Here is a 22397-nt window from a genome sequence, read left to right on the forward strand (position 1 = left end):
CAGTCTTGGTGCAACCCTCACCCCACTGGGTCCACCCATCCCCTCCTCAGTCTTGGTGCAACCCTCACCCCACTGGGTCCACCCATCCCCACCTCAGTCTTGGTGCAACCCTCACCCCACTGGGTCCACCCGTGTCCCATTCCTGTTGAAGGGTTGAAACCCGAGATGTCAACCACACACGGCCCCCACAGATGCTGCCCAGCTGACTGAGTCCACCAGCAGCGAGTGCTCTGCTCCAGCCCCGGGCTGAAGCCTATCCACCGGACGTCTCCTGCCCACTTTCCCCGTACGGGAGGGGACAATGCCTACCAGATTTGCGGCCGAGCTGGTTCTGGGGGATGATGATCTGGCAGGAGGCGGCGTCACTGGTGCTGCGGATGGGGTGGCTGAGGATGCAGATGACCCTGATCACCTGCCCGGCCTTCCGCACGCGATCAGGAACGTAGCTGGGGTCACAGATCAGCTGCTTACAGCGTGCCACCTGTCCGGAAAGGGGGCACCGGTTAGATCCCCACCCTCGGTGAGAACAACTGCCCCCTCCTGTCCAGCAGGGTCACCCACTGGGACCGCAAAGCACCAAGAGCAAGGTGTCCCCTTCCCTCCCATCCACACCCTGATTTACCCATCCCTGTCACACACCATCAAGTGACCCACCATCAACACAGGGGGAGAAACATCCAACAAAGCAGAAACAGGCCCCTTGTTTGAACTGGTCCTTGCCGACCGAGATTCCATCTGTCCTCAGTTGTCCCGGACCTCTCTAAACCAGAGGTTCCAAACCTACGAGGCTCCACGGAGCCCTCGGTTAACATACGGACCCTGAGATCCTTCACCTCTCACCTTAAACCCAGTTCTGGATTCCCCAGCCTGGGGAAAAGGACAGGGCACATTTACCCAATCTGCACCTCCTGGTTTTATACACTTCTATCAGATTATCTCCAACTCCACCTCCCAACCTGCCAAACTTTTCCCTGTAAGATCATCTCCGTCTCCTGCGCTCCAACCTGCCAAACCTCTCCCTGTAAGATCATCTCCGTCACCTGCGCTCCGACCTGCCAAATCTCTCCCTGTAAGATCATCTCCGTCTCCTGCGCTCCGACCTGCCAAACCTCTCCCTGTAAGATCATCTCCGTCTCCGACTCCATCTCCCAACCTGCCAAACCTCTCCCTGTAAGATCATCTCCGACTCCATCTCCCAACCTGCCAAACCTCTCCCTGTAAGATCATCTCCGTCTCCTGCGCTCCGACCTGCCAAACCTCTCCCTGTAAGATCATCTCCGTCTACTGCGCTCCGACCTGCCAAACCTCTCCCTGTAAGATCATCTCCGACTCCATCTCCCGACCTGCCAAACCTCTCCCTGTAAGATCATCTCCGTCTCCGAGTCCATCTCCCAACCTGCCAAACCTCTCCCTGTAAGATCATCTCCGTCTCCCAACCTGCCAAACCTCTCCCTGTAAGATCATCTCCGTCTCCTGCGCTCCGACCTGCCAAAACACTCCCTGTAAGATCATCTCCGTCTCCGACTCCATCTCCCAACCTGCCAAACCTCTCCCTGTAAGATCATCTCCGTCTCTGAGTCCATCTCCCAACCTGCCAAACCTCTCCCTGTAAGATCATCTCCGTCTCCTGCGCTCCGACCTGCCAAACCTCTCCCTGTAAGATCATCTCCGTCTCCGGCGCTCCGACCTGCCAAACCTCTCCCTGTAAGATCATCTCCGTCTCCTGCGCTCCGACCTGCCAAACCTCTCCCTGTAAGATCATCTCCGTCTCCTGCACTCCGACCTGCCAAACCTCTCCCTGTAAGATCATCTCCGTCTCCGACTCCATCTCCCAACCTGCCAAACCTCTCCCTGTAAGATCATCTCCGTCTCCTGCGCTCTGACCTGCCAAACCTCTCCCTGTAAGATCATCTCCGTCTCCTGCGCTCCGACCTGCCAAACCTCTCCCTGTAAGATCATCTCCGTCTCCTGCGCTCCGACCTGCCAAACCTCTCCCTGTAAGATCATCTCCGTCTCCTGCACTCCGACCTGCCAAACCTCTCCCTGTAAGATCATCTCCGTCTCCTGCGCTCCGACCTGCCAAACCTCTCCCTGTAAGATCATCTCCGTCTCCTGCACTCCGACCTGCCAAACCTCTCCCTGTAAGATCATCTCCGTCTCCGACTCCATCTCCCAACCTGCCAAACCTCTCCCTGTAAGATCATCTCCGTCTCCTGCGCTCTGACCTGCCAAACCTCTCCCTGTAAGATCATCTCCGTCTCCTGCGCTCCGACCTGCCAAACCTCTCCCTGTAAGATCATCTCCGTCTCCTGCGCTCCGACCTGCCAAACCTCTCCCTGTAAGATCATCTCCGTCTCCTGCGCTCCGACCTGCCAAACCTCTCCCTGTAAGATCATCTCCGTCTCCTGCGCTCCGACCTGCCAAACCTCTCCCTGTAAGATCATCTCCGTCCCCGACTCCATCTCCCAACCTGCCAAACCTCTCCCTGTAAGATCATCTCCGTCTCCGACTCCATCTCCCAACCTGCCAAACCTCTCCCTGTAAGATCATCTCCGTCTCCGACTCCATCTCCCAACCTGCCAAACCTCTCCCTGTAAGATCATCTCCGTCTCCTGCGCTCTGACCTGCCAAACCTCTCCCTGTAAGATCATCTCCGTCTCCTGCGCTCCGACCTGCCAAACCTCTCCCTGTAAGATCATCTCCGTCTCCGGCGCTCCGACCTGCCAAACCTCTCCCTGTAAGATCATCTCCGTCTCCTGCGCTCCGACCTGCCAAACCTCTCCCTGTAAGATCATCTCCGTCTCCTGCACTCCGACCTGCCAAACCTCTCCCTGTAAGATCATCTCCGTCTCCGACTCCATCTCCCAACCTGCCAAACCTCTCCCTGCAAGATCATCTCCGTCTCCTGCGCTCTGACCTGCCAAACCTCTCCCTGTAAGATCATCTCCGTCTCCTGCGCTCCGACCTGCCAAACCTCTCCCTGTAAGATCATCTCCGTCTCCTGCGCTCCGACCTGCCAAACCTCTCCCTGTAAGATCATCTCCGTCTCCTGCGCTCCGACCTGCCAAACCTCTCCCTGTAAGATCATCTCCGTCTCCTGCGCTCCGACCTGCCAAACCTCTCCCTGTAAGATCATCTCCGTCTCCTGCACTCCGACCTGCCAAACCTCTCCCTGTAAGATCATCTCCGTCTCCGACTCCATCTCCCAACCTGCCAAACCTCTCCCTGTAAGATCATCTCCGTCTCCTGCGCTCTGACCTGCCAAACCTCTCCCTGTAAGATCATCTCCGTCTCCTGCGCTCCGACCTGCCAAACCTCTCCCTGTAAGATCATCTCCGTCTCCTGCGCTCTGACCTGCCAAACCTCTCCCTGTAAGATCATCTCCGTCTCCTGCGCTCCGACCTGCCAAACCTCTCCCTGTAAGATCATCTCCGTCTCCCAACCTGCCAAACCTCTCCCTGTAAGATCATCTCCGTCTCCTGCGCTCCGACCTGCCAAACCTCTCCCTGTAAGATCATCTCCGTCTCCTGCGCTCCGACCTGCCAAACCTCTCCCTGTAAGATCATCTCCGTCTCCTGCGCTCCGACCTGCCAAACCTCTCCCTGTAAGATCATCTCCGTCCCCGACTCCATCTCCCAACCTGCCAAACCTCTCCCTGTAAGATCATCTCCGTCTCCGACTCCATCTCCCAACCTGCCAAACCTCTCCCTGTAAGATCATCTCCGTCTCCGACTCCATCTCCCAACCTGCCAAACCTCTCCCTGTAAGATCATCTCCGTCTCCTGCGCTCTGACCTGCCAAACCTCTCCCTGTAAGATCATCTCCGTCTCCTGCGCTCCGACCTGCCAAACCTCTCCCTGTAAGATCATCTCCGTCTCCGGCGCTCCGACCTGCCAAACCTCTCCCTGTAAGATCATCTCCGTCTCCTGCGCTCCGACCTGCCAAACCTCTCCCTGTAAGATCATCTCCGTCTCCTGCACTCCGACCTGCCAAACCTCTCCCTGTAAGATCATCTCCGTCTCCGACTCCATCTCCCAACCTGCCAAACCTCTCCCTGTAAGATCATCTCCGTCTCCTGCGCTCTGACCTGCCAAACCTCTCCCTGTAAGATCATCTCCGTCTCCTGCGCTCCGACCTGCCAAACCTCTCCCTGTAAGATCATCTCCGTCTCCTGCGCTCCGACCTGCCAAACCTCTCCCTGTAAGATCATCTCCGTCTCCTGCGCTCCGACCTGCCAAACCTCTCCCTGTAAGATCATCTCCGTCTCCTGCGCTCCGACCTGCCAAACCTCTCCCTGTAAGATCATCTCCGTCTCCTGCACTCCGACCTGCCAAACCTCTCCCTGTAAGATCATCTCCGTCTCCGACTCCATCTCCCAACCTGCCAAACCTCTCCCTGTAAGATCATCTCCGTCTCCTGCGCTCTGACCTGCCAAACCTCTCCCTGTAAGATCATCTCCGTCTCCTGCGCTCCGACCTGCCAAACCTCTCCCTGTAAGATCATCTCCGTCTCCTGCGCTCCGACCTGCCAAACCTCTCCCTGTAAGATCATCTCCGTCTCCTGCACTCCGACCTGCCAAACCTCTCCCTGTAAGATCATCTCCGTCTCCTGCGCTCCGACCTGCCAAACCTCTCCCTGTAAGATCATCTCCGTCCCCGACTCCATCTCCCAACCTGCCAAACCTCTCCCTGTAAGATCATCTCCGTCTCCGACTCCATCTCCCAACCTGCCAAACCTCTCCCTGTAAGATCATCTCCGTCTCCGACTCCATCTCCCAACCTGCCAAACCTCTCCCTGTAAGATCATCTCCGTCTCCGACTCCATCTCCCAACCTGCCAAACCTCTCCCTGTAAGATCATCTCCGTCTCCGACTCCATCTCCCAACCTGCCAAACCTCTCCCTGTAAGATCATCTCCGTCTCCTGCGCTCCGACCTGCTAAACCTCTCCCTGTAAGATCATCTCCGTCTCCTGCGCTCCGACCTGCCAAACCTCTCCCTGTAAGATCATCTCCGTCTCCTGCGCTCCGACCTGCCAAACCTCTCCCTGTAAGATCATCTCCGTCTCCTGCGCTCCGACCTGCCAAACCTCTCCCTGTAAGATCATCTCCGTCTCCTGCGCTCCGACCTGCCAAACCTCTCCCTGTAAGATCATCTCCGTCTCCTGCGCTCCGACCTGCCAAACCTCTCCCTGTAAGATCATCTCCGTCTCCTGCGTTCCGACCTGCCAAACCTCTCCCTGTAAGATCATCTCCGTCTCCTGCGCTCCGACCTGCCAAACCTCTCCCTGTAAGATCATCTCCGTCTCCTGCACTCCGACCTGCCAAACCTCTCCCTGTAAGATCATCTCCGTCTCCTGCGCTCCGACCTGCCAAACTTCTCCCTGTAAGATCATCTCCGTCTCCTGCGCTCCGACCTGCCAAACCTCTCCCTGTAAGATCGTCTCCGTCTCCTGCGCTCTGACCTGCCAAACCTCTCCCTGTAAGATCATCTCCGTCTCCGAGTCCGTCTCCCAACCTGCCAAACCTCTCCCTGTAAGATCATCTCCGTCTCCCAACCTGCCAAACCTCTCCCTGTAAGATCATCTCCGTCTCCTGCGCTCCGACCTGCCAAACTTCTCCCTGTAAGATCATCTCCGTCTCCTGCGCTCTGACCTGCCAAACCTCTCCCTGTAAGATCATCTCCGTCTCCTGCGCTCTGACCTGCCAAACCTCTCCCTGTAAGATCATCTCCGTCTCCTGCGCTCCGACCTGCCAAACCTCTCCCTGTAAGATCATCTCCGTCTCCTGCACTCCGACCTGCCAAACCTCTCCCTGTAAGATCATCTCCGTCTCCCAACCTGCCAAACCTCTCCCTGTAAGATCATCTCCGTCTCCCAACCTGCCAAACCTCTCCCTGTAAGATCATCTCCGTCTCCTGCGCTCCGACCTGCCAAACTTCTCCCTGTAAGATCATCTCCGTCTCCTGCGCTCTGACCTGCCAAACCTCTCCCTGTAAGATCATCTCCGTCTCCTGCGCTCTGACCTGCCAAACCTCTCCCTGTAAGATCATCTCCGTCTCCTGCACTCCGACCTGCCAAACCTCTCCCTGTAAGATCATCTCCGTCTCCTGCGCTCTGACCTGCCAAACCTCTCCCTGTAAGATCATCTCCGTCCCCGACTCCGTCTCCCAACCTGCCAAACCTCTCCCTGTAAGATCATCTCCGTCTCCGAGTCCGTCTCCCAACCTGCCAAACCTCTCCCTGTAAGATCATCTCCGTCTCCGAGTCCGTCTCCCAACCTGCCAAACCTCTCCCTGTAAGATCATCTCCGTCTCCCAACCTGCCAAACCTCTCCCTGTAAGATCATCTCCGTCTCCGACTCCATCTCCCAACCTGCCAAACCTCTCCCTGTAAGATCATCTCCGTCTCCGAGTCCGTCTCCCAACCTGCCAAACCTCTCCCTGTAAGATCATCTCCGTCTCCCAACCTGCCAAACCTCTCCCTGTAAGATCATCTCCGTCTCCGACTCCATCTCCCAACCTGCCAAACCTCTCCCTGTAAGATCATCTCTCAGTTTCCTACGTCCTAACCTGCCAAACCTCTCCCTGTACATCGGTCCCTCGAATCCTGGCAATGCCCAATCTTCTCTACACTCTTTCCAGTTTACCCATGTCTTTCCTATCACGGGATGACCAGAACTGTCCTCGGGTGCAGCCTCACCAACACTCCGAACATCTGTACAGCGTGGCTCGTGGTAAAGGGGTACAGTGAAGCCCAGTCAAATCTACTGAGCCCATGAATATCGGACAATTTGCCAGTGTCAGGGTTTGGACCGAGTGGGAGGGCACTGTATTTGAAATGACATCAGCTACAGGAGGCACTGCCTCAAAAAGGCAATGTCCATCATCTGGGCCGTGCCATCTTCTCAGGCGGGAGGTGCAGGAACTTGGTTCAAAACCGCTTCAACCATTGCATTCCTGAACTGACCAGCACAACCCTGACCACATCAGTTCAGCAACCCTGCCACCTCTTTGCAAAACCATGGATTTTGTGTTGTTCAAATAATGCTCTTCCTCGTACAAATTATCAGTATTTCCCTTGCAGCACCCATCCACCCAGGCCAAGCTCTCTTCTCGCTGCTGCGTCGGGTAGAAGGTACAGGAGCCTCAGGGCTCACAACCCCAGGTTCAGGAACAGCTATTACCCCTCAACCATCAGGAAGGAGGTACAGGAGCCTCAGGGCTCACAACCCCAGGTTCAGGAACAGATATTACTACTCAACCATCAGGAAGGAGGTACAGGAGCCTCAGGGCTCACAACCCCCAGGTTCAGGAACAGCTATTACCCCTCAACCATCAGGAAGGAGGTACAGGAGCCTCAGGGCTCACAACCCCAGGTTCAGGAACAGCTATCACCCCTCAACCATCAGGAAGGAGGTACAGGAGCCTCAGGGCTCACAACCCCAGGTTCAGGAACAGCTATTACCCCTCAACCATCAGGAAGGAGGTACAGGAGCCTCAGGGCTCACAACCCCAGGTTCAGGAACAGCTATTACCCCTCAACCATCAGGAAGGAGGTACAGGAGCCTCAGGTCACAACCCCAGGTTCAGGAACAGCTATTACCCCTCAACCATCAGGAAGGAGGTACAGGAGCCTCAGGTCACAACCCCAGGTTCAGGAACAGCTATTACCCCTCAACCATCAGGAAGGAGGTACAGGAGCCTCAGGGCTCACAACCCCAGGTTCAGGAACAGCTATTACCCCTCAACCATCAGGAAGGAGGTACAGGAGCCTCAGGGTTCACAACACCAGGTTCAGGAACAGCTATTACCCCTCAACCATCAGGAAGGAGGTACAGGAGCCTCAGGGCTCACAACCCCAGGTTCAGGAACAGCTATTACCCCTCAACCATCAGGAAGGAGGTACAGGAGCCTCAGGGCTCACAACCCCAGGTTCAGGAACAGCTATTACCCCTCAACCATCAGGAAGGAGGTACAGGAGCCTCAGGGCCCACAACCCCAGGTTCAGGAACAGCTATTACCCCTCAACCATCAGGAAGGAGGTACAGGAGCCTCAGGGCTCACAACCCCAGGTTCAGGAACAGCTATTACCCCTCAACCATCAGGAAGGAGGTACAGGAGCCTCAGGTCACAACCCCAGGTTCAGGAACAGCTATTACCCCTCAACCATCAGGAAGGAGGTACAGGGGCCTCAGGGCTCACAACCCCAGGTTCAGGAACAGCTATTACCCCTCAACCATCAGGAAGGAGGTACAGGGGCCTCAGGGCTCACAACCCCAGGTTCAGGAACAGTTATTACCCCTCATCCATCAGGAAGGAGGTACAGGAGCCTCAGGGCTCACAACCCCAGGTTCAGGAACAGCTATTACCCCTCAACCATCAGGAAGGAGGTACAGGAGCCTCAGGGCTCACAACCCCAGGTTCAGGAACAGCTATTACCCCTCAACCATCAGGAAGGAGGTACAGGAGCCTCAGGTCACAACCCCAGGTTCAGGAACAGCTATTACCCCTCAACCATCAGGAAGGAGGTACAGGAGCCTCAGGTCACAACCCCAGGTTCAGGAACAGCTATTACCCCTCAACCATCAGGAAGGAGGTACAGGAGCCTCAGGGCTCACAACCCCAGGTTCAGGAACAGCTATTACTACTCAACCATCAGGAAGGAGGTACAGGAGCCTCAGGGCACAACCCCAGGTTCAGGAACAGCTATTACCCCTCAGCCATCAGGAAGGAGGTACAGGAGCCTCAGGTCACAACCCCAGGTTCAGGAACAGTTATTACCCCTCAACCATCAGGAAGGAGGTACAGGGGCCTCAGGGCTCACAACCCCAGGTTCAGGAACAGTTATTACCCCTCAACCATCAGGAAGGAGGTACAGGAGCCTCAGGGCTCACAACCCCAGGTTCAGGAACAGCTATTACCCCTCAACCATCAGGAAGGAGGTACAGGGGCCTCAGGGCTCACAACCCCAGGTTCAGGAACAGTTATTACCCCTCAACCATCAGGAAGGAGGTACAGGAGCCTCAGGGCTCACAACCCCAGGTTCAGGAACAGCTATTACCCCTCAACCATCAGGAAGGAGGTACAGGAGCCTCAGGGCTCACAACCCCAGGTTCAGGAACAGTTATTACCCCTCAACCATCAGGAAGGAGGTACAGGAGCCTCAGGGCTCACAACCCCAGGTTCAGGAACAGTTATTACCCCTCAACCATCAGGAAGGAGGTACAGGAGCCTCAGGGCTCACAACCCCAGGTTCAGGAACAGCTATTACCCCTCAACCATCAGGAAGGAGGTACAGGAGCCTCAGGGCACAACCCCAGGTTCAGGAACAGCTATTACTACTCAACCACCAGGAAGGAGGTACAGGAGCCTCAGGGCTCACAACCCCAGGTTCAGGAACAGTTATTACCCTTCAACCATCAGGAAGGAGGTACAGGAGCCTCAGGGCTCACAACCCCAGGTTCAGGAACAGCTATTACTACTCAACCATCAGGAAGGAGGTACAGGAGCCTCAGGGCTCACAACCCCAGGTTCAGGAACAGCTATTACTGCTCAACCATCAGGAAGGAGGTACATGAGCCTCAGGGCTCACAACCCCAGGTTCAGGAACAGCTATTACCCCTCAACCATCAGGAAGGAGGTACAGGAGCCTCAGGGCTCACAACCCCAGGTTCAGGAACAGCTATTACCCCTCAACCATCAGGAAGGAGGTACAGGAGCCTCAGGGCTCACAACCCCAGGTTCAGGAACAGCTATTACTACTCAACCATCAGGAAGGAGGTACAGGAGCCTCAGGGCTCACAACCCCAGGTTCAGGAACAGCTATTACCCCTCAACCATCAGGAAGGAGGTACTGGAGCCTCAGGGCTCACAACCCCAGGTTCAGGAACAGCTATTACTACTCAACCATCAGGAAGGAGGTACAGGAGCCTCAGGGCTCACAACCCCAGGTTCAGGAACAGCTATTACTGCTCAACCATCAGGAAGGAGGTACAGGAGCCTCAGGGCTCACAACCCCAGGTTCAGGAACAGTTATTACCCCTCAACCATCAGGAAGGAGGTACAGGAGCCTCAGGACTCACAACCCCAGGTTCAGGAACAGCTATTACCCCTCAACCATCAGGAAGGAGGTACAGGAGCCTCAGGGCTCACAACCCCAGGTTCAGGAACAGCTATTACTACTCAACCATCAGGAAGGAGGTACAGGAGCCTCAGGGCTCACAACCCCAGGTTCAGGAACAGCTATTACTACTCAACCATCAGGCTCTTGAACCAAACATGTAACTTCGCTTGCCCCATCACTGAAATGCTCCCTGGGCTCACTTTCAAGAGAACGTCTTCTCATATTCTCAACATTTATTGCCCATTATTTCTTTCTTTTGTATTTGCACAGTTGTTGTCTTTTGAAGTACAGCCTAGTCGGTGCGGTCTTTCACCAACTCTAATGGTAATTATTCTAGAATGGATTTGCTGAGTGTGTCTGCAAGACAATGAATCTCAGGATTGTATATGGTGATGTACTTTGATAATAAATTTAGTTGGAACAACCCCACACAGTGGGGAGGGGGGCTATTGGTGTCTGATCCAGTGGGACTCTCTCCCCCTCCTCCCTCCACCCCTGACAGCCCCACCCTTTTGGGACAGTGGCCAGGAGTTCCCTGGACAGGTCAGGGTTACCTCGCCTGATGACTTGACGCCCACCACTTTATTGTTTTCCAGCACCAGCTCATCCACCGGCTTGTTCAGCATGTATGTGCCGCCATAGATCGCACTCAGCCTGGGGAGACGGGAATCGAGACACAGTCACTCCTCACCCACCTCCACGAGGGTCCTGCCTTCGGCGTTACGCAGCACTGGGAAGGGTGTGAGTGCAAAACAGGACACGACCCCTCTGGTCAGCACCAGCCCACAACCGTCTCCCTCCGAAAAGTCCCTGCCAAATTTTTTCTGACACGAGTGGCAGATCACAGAAACCATTCCCTCCACCTCGGCCCCCGTTATCCGTTCTCCCAGCGCTGCGTCCGAACTCAACCCATCGCAATGACTCCAACCGCTGAGCTCCTCCACAACCACCCCCCGCCCCACCTCTCCCTGCCATTTCCTCCAGCGAGCCAGCGAGGCTGAACCTACCTCCAGAAACCGTCGTGGGAACCCTGGCAGGAGGGAGGGTGGAAGAGGAGACCGGGAGGAGGTGAGAGTGGGGGGGGAGAGAAAGACAGCACCGAATACAGAGAAAACCAAGTTCCGAATCAAACCTCCTGGCCACCCAGGGGACACGGTGGTCCTCTCCTCCTCACCTGGCAAATCCCTGTGGCAGCTCCCCCAGCCCGTACAGCGGGTACAGGTATGGGCTCTTGCCGTAGCGCGCCAGCGAATCGCTGTATAGTTTGATGCGGTTGATGGCCTCCAGGCAAGGCTGGTCCACGTAACTGTGTATGGGACAGGGAAAGAGAGAGACAGAGAGCGAGATGGGGTTGTCCAACACCTGCTACCCAGGGAGGAAGCCTGCCCATTCCCAGCGATCCTCCCTCCCATCACTCAGATCCCAGGTACCAGTGTACAGTGGTGAGAGCGGAGGGACAAGGGACGGGAGCGAGGGATGTCAGACACGGGGAGGGAGTGATGTCCCAGAGACTTTGGGGGGTGGGGGTGTAGGTGGTTCACAGAGACACGGGGAGGGAGGTCACAGAGGTGGAGAGGGATTGCAGAGATGGGGGGTGTTTAGGGGAGGGTGGGGTCACAGAGACAGGGAGGGGATTATAGAGATAGGGAGAGATGTAGGGGAGGGAGGGGAATCACAGATGAGGGATATAGGGGAGGGAGGGCATCAGAGACATGGAGGGGTGTAGAGGAGGGAGGGATTGCAGAGATGGGGGGTGTTTAAGGGAGGGTGGGGTCACAGAGACAGGGAGGGGATTATAGAGATAGGGAGAGATGTAGGGGAGGGAGGGGAATCACAGATGAGGGATATAGGGGAGGGAGGGCATCAGAGACATGGAGGGGTGTAGAGGAGGGAGGGGGTCACAGACACGGGTAAGGTGTAGGGGCTGGAGGGAGAGTGTTAATGGAGTTCAGGTCAGCTGGAAATATGACACAACTTGTCTCGTTCCCACAACACTGACCGTGGGATCTTGCTATGCACATACACCAGCCAACAGGCCTGGGTGGTGAGGGGTGCATGCTGGGGAATTGGGGAAAATCCATCCATCAGTACATCCCCATGCTGGGCTCAGCCCGCAGCCACATGGAGGATGCTGCGTTTGAGGGGAATTCCCCTCCCTCCATCCACTGACCCACACTCTGCCCAGCCCTGGGTCCTATCGAGTGCCAGGATCGAGAGGAACCTCCCTCCTCCCCAGCCCTGCGGTGCACAGTCCTGGCCACGCACTCGTCAGTCCTGTAGAGTGCCAGGGCATGCCCGGTGAAGTCCATGACGTCCTGGCCCAAGTCAAACTTCTTGTACACATCACGCATGGTGCTCTTCACAGGGTCCATGTCCTGCTGGGTCTTGGGGTCGTTCTCGTCGTAGGCGGCCACAAATAACAGGAATTTCCGGAATCGCCGCTTCTCGAACATGCCCAACAGATCTTTGGGGGGGGGGGGGGGGGGGAAGAGAGAGCATTATCCAGGGCACAGCTTTAGTACATTGTGGACATTCAGCCCACTCTCTGTACTAGCTCCTTGCCATCACCTTCCCCTCCTAGCTCCCTTTCCATCACCGCAACAATCTGTCCCCATATCCTCGTGTGAAACCTCTCATATTCTCCTCCCATATCTCACATAGAACACGACAGTACAGTACAGGCCCCTCCCCTCCCAGTGTTGTGCCAACCTTTCAGCTCTTCAATCCAAGATCAATCTAACCCTTCCCTCTCACACAGCCCTCCATTTTTCTATCATCCGTGTGCCTCTCTCTTAAATGTCCCTAATATATTTGCCACTACCACCCCTGTTCCACAGAGCCTCCGCTCTCTGTGTAAAGAACTTGCCTCTGACACCTCCCCTGTTCTTTCCTCCATCCACCATAAAATTACACCCCCTCATACCAGCCGTTTCTGCCCTGGGAAAAAGTCTCTGGCTGTTCACACTATTTTATTATCTTCTTGTACCCCTCTGTCAAGTCACCCCTCACCCTCCTTCACCCCAAAGAGAAAAGCCCCAGCTCACTCAATCCAGGCAGAGTGCTGGTAAATCTTCCACCTTCTTCCTCTGTCACTGAACACAACATTCCCAGAATATCCTCTGTTCACCTCCTCTCCTGGTCTCTGAAATATCCCACTGCCTGATCCAGTTCACAGCAGTCTGCTCCCTCAACCACATTGTTCACATATTGACCCTCCCTGACCCGTGCGCCTCAAACTACCGCCGGGAATCCTCAAACTGCCCTCTGTTCCATGAAGACCATCTGGCTGCCGAGGGCAAGGGGGAGCGGGGAGGGACACTCACTGGTAGCCAGTGCCTCCGCTTCTGTGGAGGGCACCTTGTAGATCTTGTTGGCTTTGTAGACGAAACTTCCGTCCACCACTTTGAAGTCGAGGTAGCGGGTGACCTCTGTGTACAACAGCATCTTCACCAGCTGGCCTGGAGGAAGAGAGAGGATGGGTACCTATCATTCACCGCGCAATACCACCGTCCCACACAGACGCATCTTCACCAGCTGGCCTGGAGGAAGAGAGAGTATGGGTACCTATCATTCTCACAAAAGCACACCCCACACAGGTACAGAAGCATCTTCACCAGCTGGCCTGGAGGAAGAGAGAGTATGGGTACCTATCATTCTCACGAAAGCACACCCCACACAGGAACAGAAGCATCTTCACCAGCTGGCCTGGAGGAAGAGAGAGGATGGGTACCTATCATTCTCACGAAAGCACACCCCACACAGGAACAGAAGCATCTTCACCAGCTGGCCTGGAGGAAGAGAGAGGATGGGTACCTATCATTCTCACGAAAGCACACCCCACACAGGTACAGAAGCATCTTCACCAGCTGGCCTGGAGGAAGAGAGAGTATGGGTACCTATCATTCTCACGAAAGCACACCCCACACAGGTACAGAAGCATCTTCACCAGCTGGCCTGGAGGAAGAGAGAGTATGGGTACCTATCATTCTCACGAAAGCACACCCCACACAGGAACAGAAGCATCTTCACCAGCTGGCCTGGAGGAAGAGAGAGTATGGGTACCTATCATTCTCACGAAAGCACACCCCACACAGGTACAGAAGCATCTTCACCAGCTGGCCTGGAGGAAGAGAGAGGGTGGGTACCTATCATTCTCACGAAAGCACACCCCACACAGGTACAGAAGCATCTTCACCAGCTGGCCTGGAGGAAGAGAGAGGGTGGGTACCTATCATTCTCACGAAAGCACACCCCACACAGGTACAGAAGCATCTTCACCAGCTGGCCTGGAGGAAGAGAGAGGATGGGTACCTATCATCCACCGCGCGATACCGCCGTCCCACACAGATGCATCTTCACCAGCACCTTGCACTCACCCCTCTCAGTCTTCCTGGGGACTGGGACCAAACCTGGAGATAGGTGGGGTCACACAGTATGGGCACAAGGCCCTTCCACCCATCTAGTCGATGCTGAGTGTGGTATCTATCCCAGCTTCCCACATTTGACCTAGGTCCCTCGAGACCCTCAACATCCATAAATAATCTGCTGCTTCGTGTAGCTGATATTCCCCCCCCCCACAATGGCTACTGCCGCCCACAACTTGCCTCCCTGAGCCCACCTACCATTGGCCATCAAGAACTTGGGGATCAGGTCCACATTCCAGTCCCGGCCACGCCCCATGGATTCAGGGGGAGATTCCGACAGTCCGAACCGGCTGTAAAGCTGTGGAGAGAAGGAAGAGAACTGTTCAGACCTCCCAGACACAGCCCCCACCCTCCAGCATCTCCGAAACCAGCCACTGACAGGTTTATTATTATGTGCCATGTCGTATCACCGTCAACGGGTGTTCTTAGCGAAGTTTCCCACAGAAGAGATTTGCCATCGCCTTCTTCTGGACGGCGTCTTTACAAGTGGGGTGACCCCAGCCGTTATCAACCCTTCAGAAACTGTCTGCCTGGTGTCAGTGCTCACATTACCAGGACTTGTGACCTGCTCATACGACCAGCAACCACGTGTCCCCGTGACCGTGATCAGAGACAAAAGCAGGATGACAGGGTGACTTGTCGGCTACGGAGTGCCTGACACCACCATTGGTGGAGAAATTGCTCCATCCTAATATCACTGTTTCAATATTTCTCAGAACAGCAGAGCTCAGGCCCTTCGGCCAGTCAAGTACACCTGCTACAAGCTTTCCGTCTGCACGTGGCAACGCTAACCTTCCATCTTCTTTCGACATTAACAGGGGAGAGCGCGTGCCCAGACTGCAGACAACCTGCAGGAAAGCTCTCTGAGCGGAGATGATCACTGTTTGAGCCGCAGTAGTGTGGTCAGCACAACGGCTGAGAGAGCCGGCCATCCGTGCTCATTTCCCACCGCCTACTGTTATTCTCCCTTTGGGTTTCTGCCGGGTGCTCCGGTTTCTTCCCACAGTCCAAAGACATAATCAGGTTAATTAGTCATTAGAACTTGTCCTGAGATTAGGCTTGGGTGGAAATCAGGAGATGACTGGGTGTCACGGCTCAGAGTGACGGAAAAGCGAGTTTTACGGCACATCTCAAACAAACAACAAACAGATAAATAAATAAATGGATTAGTGGAATTTATGAAAGTAAAACGAGTCCTTTTGCTTTTTAAAGTATGTATTCATTATTTCATCGATTTATTTTACACAGCAATACAGCGCGGCAACGCTCTCTTCCAGACCAATGGGTGTAAATACAGCGAGGTGACAGTCCGATCCGGACTGTCGGGTGTCAATACAGCACAAAGAGACTCTCGTCCGGACCGTCGGGTGTAAATACAGCACAAAGAGACTCTCGTCCGGACCGTCGGGTGTAAATACAGCACAAAGAGACTCTCGTCCGTAAATACAGCGCAGAGAGACCCTCGTCCGGACCGTCGGGTGTAAATACAGCACAAAGAGACTCTCGTCCGGACCGTCGGGTGTAAATACAGCACAAAGAGACTCTCGTCCGTAAATACAGCGCAGAGAGACTCTCGTCCGGACCGTCGGGTGTAAATACAGCACAAAGAGACTCTCGTCCGTAAATACAGCGCAGAGAGACCCTCGTCCGGACCGTCGGGCGTAAATACAGCGCAGAGAGACCCTCGTCTGGACCGTCGGGCGTAAATACAGCGCAGAGAGACTCTCGTCAGGACCGTCGGGCGTAAATACAGCACAGAGACTCTCGTCTGGACCGACAGCATGAACACAGCACAATAACACAGTTTTGGGCCGAACCTTGCATTGCGCAATTACACCCTTGTGATTAACTCTGGACACCCCATTTACCCCAGAATATACACCCTAGGGCATCAGTACAACACGGTAACACTCTAATCCCGACCACCGAACCGCGTACTGCCAATGCACCTATATGATTAACTATCGACACTCCTCATACCCCAGGGTACACACCCGAAAGTGTAAATACCACAGGAATAAACTAATTATGCTTCCAGAACCAATATAGCATGCCCACAACTTACGAAGTCTAAATTCCTTGCACGCAGCGGCAGGAATTTGACCCAGATGACTGGTGCACTGATATTATTTTGCTCACACACCACCAACTCTCTTCTAAAGAACTCCTGGCTTGCCAGCTGTTTAGAGCATAGCACGACGTTCTGCTGTAGGAATGACCTGGGTTCAACTCTCACTGCTGGCTGCAAGGACCTTGCATGTTCTCCCCATGACCACGTGGATTTCCTCCGTGTGCTCGGGTTTCCTCCCACGTCCAAAGACGTACTAGTTAATGGGTTGATTGGTCATTGTGAAGTGACTGTGGTTAAGTTGGGGGTTGCTGGGTCAAAGGGCCAGAAGGGCCAATTCTGCACTGTATTTCAATGAATAAAATAAAAACTATCTTTAATCATTACGGACGTTTCTAAATGAAAAAGGATGATTCTTTGTTTTTCTACGCAGATGCATTGTTTTCCTTTGAATAAAAGTATAACAGAGCCAGTTTAAAATAAGTAAAACTTAAAGATTCAAAGTTTGTTTATTATCAAAGTAGTTCTGCAGTATACAACCCTGAGATTCACCTTGCCACAGGCAGCCATGAATCAAAGAAACACCATGGAACATTCCAGAGAATAAACATTCACAAAAGAAAAACAAATCACACAGATGGCAACAAAAAGAAACGCGAGTGAAAAGCACCGAGAGTCCAGACTTGGTTCTGCTTAAAATTTTTAAAAAGTAATTGAAAAGTACATTTCTAAGCAGTACTGTTATGGTAAGGAATGCACACCTTCAGAAATGTCGATGTGAAATAAGAAGGATTGGTGTATATTTACTGATCATTCTAATCCAACTTCCCAATGGATTTATGGGAAATCCATTGAAACGTACAGCGAAATGCACTGTCTGCGCGAATAGCCGACACACAAAGCTGTGCTGGGGACAGCCCACCAAATGTTGCCACACACATTCTGCTGCCAACACAGTCCTCACCTGCCCCTCAGAGCCCCTGTCCCTCCTCATGTGCCCCATGCAGGCTTCTTAATCCCTTTTCTCTCACATTGCTGGCCTCCAACCCTGCCCGCCTCTCCCTGCAACACACACAAATTGCTGGAGCAACTTGGCACCCATGGAAAAGAGCACAGTTGACATTTCAGGCCGAGACCCTTCCGCAGGACGCTCCCCCATCCTCCCCGTCCTCTCCTTCTGCACATTCCCAGGGAACAAGTGCTCCAGCTTGCCTTCCCCTTTGTGGAGGTGGACCCGGAATCCAAATCTCTCATCCCCACTTTCTCAAAGGTCTCCGTTCCTCCATCACATTTTCCTGCCCAGCGTGGATCCCATTTACTCCGGCCAGCTCTCTCCTCATCCGATTCACCCTGGCCCCTCTCCAGCTGACTACTTTTACCCATACACTCTCAGCCTTACATATAGTGTGATCGCTATTCCCTGGATGGTCCCCACTGATATCTGTTCCATCCATCTTGCTCGGCCCGCCCTGAAACCGGCCCAGCCTGTCTCACTCCGGATGCAGGGTCTGAACAGTAACACCCACCCCACCCCACCCAGAAACCGGTCCGGCCTGTCTCACTCCGGGTGCAGGGTCTGAACAGTAACACCCCCCCACCCAGAAACCGGTCCGGCCTGTCTCACTCCGGGTGCAGGGTCTGAACAGTAACACCCCCCCACCCAGAAACCGGCCCAGTCTGTCTCACTCCGGGTGCAGGGTCTGAACAGTAACACCCACCCCCACCCAGAAACCGGTCCGGTCTGTCTCACTCCGGGTGCAGGGTCTGAACAGAAACACCCACCCCCCCCCCACCCACAAACCGGTCCGGTCTGTCTCACTCCGGGTGCAGGGTCTGAACAGTAACACCCCCCCACCCAGAAACCGGTCCGGCCTGTCTCACTCCGGGTGCAGGGTCTGAACAGTAACACCCCCCCACCCAGAAACCGGCCCAGTCTGTCTCACTCCGGGTGCAGGGTCTGAACAGTAACACCCACACCCCCCACCCAGAAACTGGTCCGGCCTGTCTCACTCCGGGTGCAGGGTCTGAACAGTAACACCCACACCCCCCACCCAGAAACCGGCCCAGTCTGTCTCACTCCGGGTGCAGGGTCTGAACAGTAACACCCACACCCCCCACCCAGAAACCGGTCCGGCCTGTCTCACTCCGGGTGCAGGGTCTGAACAGTAACACCCCCCCCCCACCCAGAAAAAGGTCCGGCCTGTCTCACTCCGGGTGCAGGGTCTGAACAGAAACACCCACCCCCCCCCCACCCACAAACCGGTCCGGTCTGTCTCACTCCGGGTGCAGGGTCTGAACAGTAACACCCCCCCACCCAGAAACCGGTCCGGTCTGTCTCACTCTGGGTGCAGGGTCTGAACAGTAACACCCACCCCACCCCACCCAGAAACCGGTCCGGCCTGTCTCACTCCGGGTGCAGGGTCTGAACAGTAACACCCCCCCACCCAGAAACCGGTCCGGCCTGTCTCACTCCGGGTGCAGGGTCTGAACAGTAACACCCCCCCACCCAGAAACCGGCCCAGTCTGTCTCACTCCGGGTGCAGGGTCTGAACAGTAACACCCACACCCCCCACCCAGAAACCGGTCCGACCTGTCTCACTCCGGGTGCAGGGTCTGAACAGTAACACCCACACCCCCCACCCAGAAACCGGCCCAGTCTGTCTCACTCCGGGTGCAGGGTCTGAACAGTAACACCCACCACCCCCCCACCCAGAAACCGGTCCGGCCTGTCTCACTCCGGGTGCAGGGTCTGAACAGTAACACCCCCCCCCCACCCAGAAAAAGGTCCGGCCTGTCTCACTCCGGGTGCAGGGTCTGAACAGAAACACCCACCCCCCCCCCCCACCCACAAACCGGTCCGGTCTGTCTCACTCCGGGTGCAGGGTCTGAACAGTAACACCCACCACCCCCCCACCCAGAAACCGGTCCGGTCTGTCTCACTCTGGGTGCAGGGTCTGAACAGTAACACCCCCCCAACCAGAAACCAGTCCGGCCTGTCTCACTCCGGGTGCAGGGTCTGAACAGTAACACCCCCCCACCCAGAAACCGGCCCAGTCTGTCTCACTCCGGGTGCAGGGTCTGAACAGTAACACCCACCCCCACCCAGAAACCGGTCCGGTCTGTCTCACTCCGGGTGCAGGGTCTGAACAGTAACACCCACCCCCCACCCAGAAACCGGTCCGGCCTGTCTCACTCCGGGTGCAGGGTCTGAACAGTAACACCCACCCCCCACCCAGAAACCGGTCCGGTCTGTCTCACTCCGGGTGCAGGGTCTGAACAGTAACACCCCCCACACCCAGAAACCGGTCCGGTCTGTCTCACTCCGGGTGCAGGGTCTGTACAGTAACACCCACCCCCCCCCCAAACCCAGAAACCGGTCCGGCCTGTCTCACTCCGGGTGCAGGGTCTGAACAGTAACACCCCCCCACCCAGAAACCGGTCCGGCCTGTCTCACTCCGGGTGCAGGGTCTGAACAGTAACACCCCCCCCCCCCCCCCCACACCCAGAAACCGGTCCGGTCTGTCTCACTCCGGGTGCAGGGTCTGAACAGTAACACCCACCCCCCCCCACCCAGAAACCGGTCCGGCCTGTCTCACTCCGGGTGCAGGGTTTGAACAGAAACACCCACCCCCCCCACCCAGAAACCGGTCCGGCCTGTCTCACTCCGGGTGCAGGGTCTGAACAGTAACACCCACCCCCCACCCAGAAACCGGTCCGGCCTGTCTCACTCCGGGTGCAGGGTCTGAACAGTAACACCCACCACCCCCCCACCCAGAAACCGGTCCGGTCTGTCTCACTCTGGGTGCAGGGTCTGAACAGTAACACACACCCACCCAGAAACCGGTCCGGCCTGTCTCACTCCGGGTGCAGGGTCTGAACAGTAACACCCCCCCCACCCAGAAACCGGTCCGGTCTGTCTCACTCCGGGTGCAGGGTCTGAACAGTAACACCCACCACCCCCCCACCCAGAAACCGGTCCGGTCTGTCTCACTCCGGGTGCAGGGTCTGAACAGTAACACCCACCACCCCCCCACCCAGAAACCGGTCCGGTCTGTCTCACTCCGTGTGCAGGGTCTGAACAGTAACACCCCCCCCCCCACCCAGAAAAAGGTCCGGCCTGTCTCACTCCGGGTGCAGGGTCTGAACAGAAACACCCACCCCCCCCCCCACCCACAAACCGGTCCGGTCTGTCTCACTCCGGGTGCAGGGTCTGAACAGTAACACCCACCACCCCCCCACCCAGAAACCGGTCCGGTCTGTCTCACTCTGGGTGCAGGGTCTGAACAGTAACACCCCCCCAACCAGAAACCAGTCCGGCCTGTCTCACTCCGGGTGCAGGGTCTGAACAGTAACACCCCCCCACCCAGAAACCGGCCCAGTCTGTCTCACTCCGGGTGCAGGGTCTGAACAGTAACACCCACCCCCACCCAGAAACCGGTCCGGTCTGTCTCACTCCGGGTGCAGGGTCTGAACAGTAACACCCACCCCCCACCCAGAAACCGGTCCGGCCTGTCTCACTCCGGGTGCAGGGTCTGAACAGTAACACCCACCCCCCACCCAGAAACCGGTCCGGTCTGTCTCACTCCGGGTGCAGGGTCTGAACAGTAACACCCCCCACACCCAGAAACCGGTCCGGTCTGTCTCACTCCGGGTGCAGGGTCTGTACAGTAACACCCACCCCCCCCCCCAAACCCAGAAACCGGTCCGGCCTGTCTCACTCCGGGTGCAGGGTCTGAACAGTAACACCCCCCCACCCAGAAACCGGTCCGGCCTGTCTCACTCCGGGTGCAGGGTCTGAACAGTAACACCCCCCCCCCCCCCCACACCCAGAAACCGGTCCGGTCTGTCTCACTCCGGGTGCAGGGTCTGAACAGTAACACCCACCCCCCCCCACCCAGAAACCGGTCCGGCCTGTCTCACTCCGGGTGCAGGGTTTGAACAGAAACACCCACCCCCCCCACCCAGAAACCGGTCCGGCCTGTCTCACTCCGGGTGCAGGGTCTGAACAGTAACACCCACCCCCCACCCAGAAACCGGTCCGGCCTGTCTCACTCCGGGTGCAGGGTCTGAACAGTAACACCCACCACCCCCCCACCCAGAAACCGGTCCGGTCTGTCTCACTCTGGGTGCAGGGTCTGAACAGTAACACACACCCACCCAGAAACCGGTCCGGCCTGTCTCACTCCGGGTGCAGGGTCTGAACAGTAACACCCCCCCCACCCAGAAACCGGTCCGGTCTGTCTCACTCCGGGTGCAGGGTCTGAACAGTAACACCCACCACCCCCCCACCCAGAAACCGGTCCGGTCTGTCTCACTCCGGGTGCAGGGTCTGAACAGTAACACCCACCACCCCCCCACCCAGAAACCGGTCCGGTCTGTCTCACTCCAGGTGCAGAGTCTGAACAGTAACACCCAACCCCCCAGAAACCGGTCCGGCCTGTCTCACTCCGGGTGCAGGGTCTGAAGAGTAACACCCACCACCCCCCCACCCAGAAACCGGTCCGGCCTGTCTCACTCCGGGTGCAGGGTCTGAACAGTAACACCCCCCCCCCCACCCAGAAAAAGGTCCGGCCTGTCTCACTCCGGGTGCAGGGTCTGAACAGAAACACCCACCCCCCCCCCACCCACAAACCGGTCCGGTCTGTCTCACTCCGGGTGCAGGGTCTGAACAGTAACACCCACCACCCCCCCACCCAGAAACCGGTCCGGTCTGTCTCACTCTGGGTGCAGGGTCTGAACAGTAACACCCCCCCACCCAGAAACCGGTCCGGCCTGTCTCACTCCG

The 22397-nt window shown here is 56.2% G+C and overlaps 2 protein-coding genes across 4 annotated transcripts in view; both read right to left on the reverse strand.

The window, feature by feature from the left end:
• Positions 1-22397, reverse strand: part of LOC132390624 (rab GDP dissociation inhibitor alpha) — a 36521-nt gene that overhangs the window by 9423 nt on the left and 4701 nt on the right. Inside the window, exons 2-7 of the mRNA XM_059963221.1 lie at positions 14743-14842; positions 13444-13578; positions 12386-12584; positions 11295-11426; positions 10675-10774; positions 310-481 (exon numbers count right to left, since the gene is read on the reverse strand). Of these exons, the coding sequence (XP_059819204.1) occupies positions 310-481; positions 10675-10774; positions 11295-11426; positions 12386-12584; positions 13444-13578; positions 14743-14842 (838 nt within the window). The remainder of the gene's footprint in view (positions 1-309; positions 482-10674; positions 10775-11294; positions 11427-12385; positions 12585-13443; positions 13579-14742; positions 14843-22397) is intronic.
• On the reverse strand, positions 500-7190 carry LOC132390625 (uncharacterized). 3 transcript variants are annotated; one of them, XM_059963223.1, is made up of 7 exons: positions 5270-7190; positions 4381-4572; positions 4040-4327; positions 3355-3986; positions 3110-3210; positions 2178-2816; positions 500-2124 (listed from the first exon to the last, which is right to left on the reverse strand). In XM_059963223.1, the coding sequence occupies exons 1-4, from the start codon at positions 5486-5488 to the stop codon at positions 3717-3719; spliced, it is 969 nt and encodes a 322-aa protein (XP_059819206.1). In that variant the 5' UTR covers positions 5489-7190; the 3' UTR covers positions 500-2124; positions 2178-2816; positions 3110-3210; positions 3355-3716. The 3 variants fall into 3 exon arrangements, 2 of the variants coding, with proteins under 2 accessions (XP_059819206.1, XP_059819205.1); XM_059963222.1 differs by having other exon boundaries at positions 3110-3986; XR_009510953.1 differs by having other exon boundaries at positions 3110-3986; positions 4280-4572.

This window comes from Hypanus sabinus, unplaced genomic scaffold, assembly GCF_030144855.1.
Source record: "Hypanus sabinus isolate sHypSab1 unplaced genomic scaffold, sHypSab1.hap1 scaffold_995, whole genome shotgun sequence".
Classification (NCBI taxonomy): Eukaryota; Metazoa; Chordata; class Chondrichthyes; order Myliobatiformes; family Dasyatidae; genus Hypanus; species Hypanus sabinus.

Excerpts from the sequence above, each read along its gene's own strand:
- LOC132390625 (XM_059963223.1), bottom strand. The coding sequence starts at position 5,488 with ATGATCTTACAGGGAGAGGTTTGGCAGGTCAGAGCGCAGGAGACGGAG. Across the intron at positions 4,573-5,269 it reads TACAGGGAGAGGTTTGGCAG|GTCGGAGTGCAGGAGACGGA; the intron begins GTCGGAGCGCAG and ends GAGGTTTGGCAG. Across the intron at positions 3,987-4,039 it reads TACAGGGAGAGGTTTGGCAG|GTCGGAGTGCAGGAGACGGA; the intron begins GTTGGGAGATGG and ends GAGGTTTGGCAG.